The following is a 6,289-nucleotide window of genomic DNA, read 5'->3' as shown; positions in this document are numbered from 1 at the left end:
GAATATAGTATTGATTATTTTTATTTTTGATTTTTAGCCTAGCGATCGAACTTGTCCTTGCATGCCTGGCTATGAAGTGCGAGACGGTCGGGAGAAGGATTGCGTTCGTATCATTTATGATCTTTGTTCGGAGGGAAGTGCGCGAGACACCAATGGAATATGTCGAACGACAGCTGAATGGGAAACATATTGCTTAGCTGTAAGAATAAAATTCACACTCATAATGTATACTTATTATTTTTTTATTTTTAGTTGTGCGGTGCAGACAGATACAAGGGATTTAATACTGAGAAAGGTCTTTGCGAATGCGAGGTATGGACGTACATGCTATGTTGAGTTTTGCGTGATTGGAATTGCCTAGGTTGATAATCTCGAGTTGCTATGCGACAGCGACTGTCGTCGGCGATCGGAGGCAGTTTTGAAATTCGAATGTCAAGATCCTGGCCCACCCGTATTGATCGTCTACAGCGACGGAGTACAAATCGTAAGTTTCAATTATTTAATTGAATAATAATACTATACTAAATAAAATCCCTTTTTCTTAGGCGAATTATACTGCAACGGAACTTGAAGGCCGGTTGGGAAATTCCGAAGTTTTCAGCCAGGCGGGCTGCGACGAACTAGACGGCACCGCAATAAGCATACCACTTGCAGTAGCAGACAGTGAGTCCTCACTTCATCACGTATACATCAACTAAAAGAATCCTTTTATTTCAGGTGAAGGCGTTACCGGCGTTTACGATGCCGAACCCGAAGACATTGCCGCTTTGTTCAGCGACGTCGAACCGGGGACTTCAGTTGGACGGCGTCGTCGGCGTCGAGCGGCGCCCGTCGTCGGCGCCGCCGCGCTGACGGGACTTACGGATCCGCTCGCTTGTCTCACGTTGGGTCGCACGCTCGTCTGGTCGGTCACGCAGGAATATTTTCCGCGCTACGACAAGGATAATCTATGGAATTCGAATCCCAATTTCGATCACGGGAAGTTCGACGAATTGGACGAAAATTTGCGACTGTCTGCCGAGTCGAATATCACTCTTTTCGCCTTTCGGTTCACCGACTCGGGAACGTACGCCTTCAAAATGCAAAACGAAACGGAAAAGCGAATGGCGAGCAAACAAAAAATTTCCTCAGTATTATTATTAATTAAACTTCTTTTTTACAGTACGTGAGAATTATGTCCGAGGGAGCGCAATGTCCGAACGAAGGCGTTTTCCAGCCGCTCACACCACGCTCTGTCGTTTCCGTGGGCGTGCGAAACGAGCCCGATCTTCTCACCGAACCGGATTGGATTCTCATATTCAGCATGGTCGGAGGCGGCATCGTTCTCGTCTTCATAATGTGCATCGCCCTGGTACGTACTCTAGCTGGGTTTTTCTATTGATTTTTTTACCGTTTTCTAGCTTCTGTTTCGGGTGCACGGGTGGAAGAAGGTTCTGTACAAGAATCCCAAATATCGTCAATTGGCTCAGAAGTATCCGTTTGAGGACTACTCTTCGAAGGGATCGACTCTTCACAACGTCAAACGATATCATCGCAACATGGAGTTTGAGAGTTCACCAGCTGATGGTAAACAAATTTCGGAGCAATCGATTGATTCGCGATTGATTATATCAGGCACTGTGATGGCTGAGGAAGATGACGAGTTCTGGGATTACGACAAACAAGTCGATATGGAGGCATTTAGCGTTGAGACATTCTATCAGAACTTGTCGGAGCAGAGTCGAAAAGTCACGGGAAAAATCGACCAGCAGAAAAACGAAGTAAGCGTAAAGTATTATTTATAAGTCATAGGCTACCCCTATACCCTAGCTTTCATTTCTATTTATGAGTCATAGGCTACTCCTCACCCCCCTAAAGCCTAGTTTTCACTTAAATTTATTCTCACCCCTATGCTCACGTTTTCTTTTATATTTATGAGTCATAGGTTATACTCCTTACCTCTATGCCCTAGTTTTCAGTATTATTTATGAGTCATAAGCTACTCCTCACCCCTATGCCCATGTTTTTAGTATTGTTTATGAGTCATAGGCCACTCCACACCCTTATTCCCATGTTTTCAGTATTGTTTATGAGTCATAAGCTACTCCTCACCTCTACCATGTTTTCAGTAATACTTATGAGTCATAGGCTACTCCTCACCCCTATACATAGATAATCAATCCTTTTGTTCATTCTCTTCTTATAAACTAGGTCAAATCACTCTATCAAAAAATCGCCTCGCAGACGGAGTCTCTAAAAGGATTCTGGGTCGCGAAGCTCAACTTGAAGGGAAGATCAGATCTCGCTTCGCAGCGAGACTTGAGAGACTACGACGACAAAGCAACAGAGGTAGAGAAATAAAGTCCTTCAGTACCGCAATCAATAAAAGAGTACCTAACACATTTTTCATAGCTCGAAGACGAACTCGCTCGTCGCCAGGCGGTCGGTCGCGACTATCTCGCCGTCGTCGAAGAACAGCAGCGTCTCCACGACGTCGACATGTTACACCGACGCGAGCACCAGGTCGCCGTCTCCGCCGCCGTCGCCGAAGCGACTCGTCTTCTCAACGACGTCACAGACTCGGACGCCGGCCAACGCGTCGACGCTCTTCTCCAATCGATATCGACGACTCACGCCGACGAATGCCGTCGTCTCGGCGTCGTCAACGGCGGCACGATCGGCTCGCCGCTCGTCGATCCGAAAACTCTCGAACCAATCCCAATCGATCGTCTCGTCGGTCCGGACGGCGCGGCGCGTTCGATCGACGCAGGCGGCGTCGTTCTCGATCCCGTCACGGGTCTCCTCGGCGCGGCGCCAGAAGCGCGTATGCTCAACGCAAACCGCAACCAAGCGATCGTCGTTCCGCGCGACTTCGTTCTTCATCCGCGCACGGGGAAAATGGTCCCGATCGACGGATCAGTCGCCTTCGATCCCATCACGGCACGAATCGTTTTCACGGCGGATAGCGGAAGCGCCGACGCCGCCGTGCCACAGGAACCGCTCATTCCTTACGTGCCGTATCCCGTCGATCCGCGAACGGATCATCCCGTGGCGACGACGCTTCAAACGCTGGAGAAACGATCGGACATGCATTACAATCATCCGATGGCCGATCACGCGAGCGGTCAACATGTGCCGATTCTCGCCGTGACGATTCATCCCGACGGCGATACGCTTTTACCTGTCGGCGGCGTTCACAATGATCCCGTTACGGGACTACCGATTCCGATCGAAATCGGCGGAATGATGCGCGACGTCGCTTCGGATTCCATCGTTCCAATCGTCGGCGTTCGCATCGATGCGACGACGGGACGCGTTGTGCCGATTGGCGGCTGTGCTTCGCAGGGAAAACCGATTCTTCTCGGCGACGTTGCGCGGGATTCTTACTCGGGCGAACAAGTCGTTGTGACGGGAGCGCACGGCGCTGAAGCGACGCCGTGCGGCGGCGGATTCGAGTCGCTTCTCGATGCAAACGAATTGGCGTGCGAGGAACGCGTTGTCGAATGTCTGAACTCTTTCAAGCGAGTTATGACGGAATCACGCGGCGGCGGAGCCGGCACGGCGTTCGGAATCCACGCGGAGGAAGCGGCACTGGAAGAAGCGATGACTCAATTGGTGAAATGTCGTACGGCGACGAAACGTCGTTTAGTCGAACGCAGTCTGAATTTGCGCCGGCGACGAGCGACGGCGCTTGCGCTGCGCGAAACGGGCGGCAGTCCGGGAAGCATGGAGTTCGCTGCAACGGGACAACTCCTACCGCTTCTAGTCGGAACGAAGATGTCCGATCCTGGCGGTTCGACGCAACAAGTTCCCATCCTCGGTGTCGATCGCGATCGCGAGACGTCGGCTTTGATTCCGCTTGGCGGCACGATGGAAGATCCTCACGGCGGCGGCTTGGTGCCGATCGAGCTCGGTCGCTTGGCCGTGGACGCCGTCTCCGGCGAAATATCGCCCGTCTGCGGCGTGCGAATCGACGCCGAAACGCGCACAGTCGTACCGGTGACTCTATCGTCTTCATCGAAATCATCTCGCATGAAGAGTCGAGGTTTTGCCAGCGACGACGCGCTCGACTCGGACGCGGTCGCGCGGCGCAGCTACTGGCGTCGTCAGCGTCAGAAAGCGGACGAACTCATCGCCGAGGAAACGACGATGATGCGACGTCTTCTCGAATCCGAATACGAAATCGATTTGACGACGGTGCGTGACGGCTTGGACGCCGTCGCCGATCTCACGCGCCAACTCGAAACGGCGACGGCAACCGAAACGCGACGACGCGTCGACGTTGCGACCGAGAGCGTGCCGGCTGAAGTGATTGCTATGGTTACCGAGTACGACGCGGAGGAGCGCGAATTGGAATCGTTGCACGTTGCTTCGCACGCGCGTTTTGCCGCCGCCGTGCGCCGTTTCATCGCCAAAGCGAAGGAGGAGAATTCGAAATACGAAACGCATATGTCTCAATTGGCGTTGGCTCACAACGCCGAAGGCGAGGCGGTGGCTCGCACCCAACATAGGCAGCTGCTCGATCGGCTTCGCGGCGAGTTGAGCGAACGACTCGTGAGTCGCATCGGCGCTTTGGATCGCGAGAGAGCGACGTTGGATTTCGTTCGCGAGCTCGCCGATTTGTGCGTCGGTTTGGCAAAGGGAGTCGTACGCGGCTCGCTGCCGTTGGCTGGCGATTACGACACGTCGCCGGCTGGGTATTATGAAATGGACTTGTCGTCGGACGGATCGAGTCGCGAGCTTGTGCCGCTGTTGGAGAAATTGATTGGATTGATTGAAAGCGGCGGAATGGCATCGGTCTCCGGTCTTACACCATCAAAATCAATGCAAAGTAAATTGAATATAAATAAATAAATAAATGATTACTCATTTTTGTTCTAGAATTCCAAGCGAGCCCTCGGCGGCCTCAGCGTACGACAAGCAGCGTGAAAATTCCCGTTCCTACGATCGAGAAAACGGAACAATCGAAACATGTTGGCAAGGCGCCGACCGAAGCACTTCGACCTCAGCCACACGTCGTCGTTCCAACGTTCGAGATAACGGCAACGGACGGCGACGAACGCAAATTGTCTATGCCTCGATCGCCGGACGGCGGTTTGCTTCACGTCGACTATTCGCCGAAGCAGAAGGAGTCGGCGAAACGACTCGCCGAGAAGCACACGATCGAGAACGTGAAGCTCGACGGCGAATTGCGTGCCGCCGAAACGGCGACGATCAACGAAATACTGGAGGAAACGGAACGCGAAAAAGTTCGCGTTATCGAAGAGAGTAAGGAAACGCTGCGCGAGAAACTTCGTCAATGCGGCGACGACGCCGACGAGGATCAAATCGAGGCTGTTCTATTGGCTCACGCGCAACGATTGCAAACCGTCGCCGAGCAGATGGAAGTGAAGAAAAAGAAACAGCTGGAAGAAGCGAGAGCGAAACTGGCGAAAGAAAGACTCCGAAGAAAAGCCGAATTATATCAGTAAGTTTGTTAATTAAAAAACTTGGGCGCCTAATTAAAATTTTACGTCTAGGGCTCACGCGGCTGAAGCGGAAGCCGAAGGCGTCGGCGGCAACGCTGTCGTCGACAAAGCGGCTCCGACGGCGGATGAAGCGAACGGCGAACTCGATCGTCTATCGGTTGAACAGCAAGCGCTACTTGCCGAACTGGAAAAAGCTTTCGCCTCGGAAATGTCCGAGGAAGGACGTCGACGTAGTGCCGAACTGGCGGCGGCTAAAGATCGGGAAATGGAAGCGGCAGCGCGCGCGATGAACAGCTCGCGTTGCGCCGACTACGTCGAGGATTACAATCGCGCCTCGTCGAGCGATCGTCAGAAACGCGACAATCTTTCCGATCGACTCAAGGCGAAGAGTCGTACGCGACGCGAGCGCGGTCGACGCGGCACGCTCACGTCGACGTCGTCGGACGGCGACGAGACGATAACTTCGATGGAGACGACGATAACGGGCGACGCCGTTCTCGTCAACTCGGCGATGATCGACGTTCTCGCCGACGTTCAACGCGAGAAACGCGAAGCCGAATTGCGAGCGCAGATCGAGAAACTTGAGGATGTTAGTGACGAGGAGAAACGACGACTTTTTGAGCAGTACGAGTCGAATGCCGGCGAGGTGGAGAGTCGGTTTGCCGTCGATCGGGCGAAACACGTCGAGTTGCTTCAGGCAAAATTGACGGCAAAGCGACGTCTGCGCGAGGAGCAAGGCAAGGATAAAGCGGTTGCGGAAGAACTCAAGAAAGCTCAAGATGTTCAAGTAAAGAATATATTTTATGATTAATTAATTAATTAATCTCATTGCCGAACTTTTT

The 6,289-nt window shown here is 52.6% G+C and overlaps 1 protein-coding gene across 1 annotated transcript in view; it reads left to right on the top strand.

The window, feature by feature from the left end:
- Nucleotides 1-6,289, top strand: part of LOC136195392 (uncharacterized) — a 36,893-nt gene that overhangs the window by 27,117 nt on the left and 3,487 nt on the right. Inside the window, exons 10-21 of the mRNA XM_065984712.1 lie at nucleotides 38-199; nucleotides 253-312; nucleotides 362-484; nucleotides 546-663; nucleotides 718-1,106; nucleotides 1,163-1,351; nucleotides 1,401-1,566; nucleotides 1,615-1,760; nucleotides 2,191-2,328; nucleotides 2,392-4,810; nucleotides 4,861-5,446; nucleotides 5,499-6,234. Coding sequence (XP_065840784.1) covers nucleotides 38-199; nucleotides 253-312; nucleotides 362-484; nucleotides 546-663; nucleotides 718-1,106; nucleotides 1,163-1,351; nucleotides 1,401-1,566; nucleotides 1,615-1,760; nucleotides 2,191-2,328; nucleotides 2,392-4,810; nucleotides 4,861-5,446; nucleotides 5,499-6,234 — 5,232 coding nt within the window. The remainder of the gene's footprint in view (nucleotides 1-37; nucleotides 200-252; nucleotides 313-361; nucleotides 485-545; nucleotides 664-717; nucleotides 1,107-1,162; nucleotides 1,352-1,400; nucleotides 1,567-1,614; nucleotides 1,761-2,190; nucleotides 2,329-2,391; nucleotides 4,811-4,860; nucleotides 5,447-5,498; nucleotides 6,235-6,289) is intronic.

Source organism: Oscarella lobularis, chromosome 1 (genome assembly GCF_947507565.1).
Source record: "Oscarella lobularis chromosome 1, ooOscLobu1.1, whole genome shotgun sequence".
Taxonomy (NCBI): Eukaryota; Metazoa; Porifera; class Homoscleromorpha; order Homosclerophorida; family Oscarellidae; genus Oscarella; species Oscarella lobularis.
The sequence above is the reverse complement of the archived record's forward strand: the minus strand, read 5'-3'. Positions and strand labels throughout refer to the sequence as shown.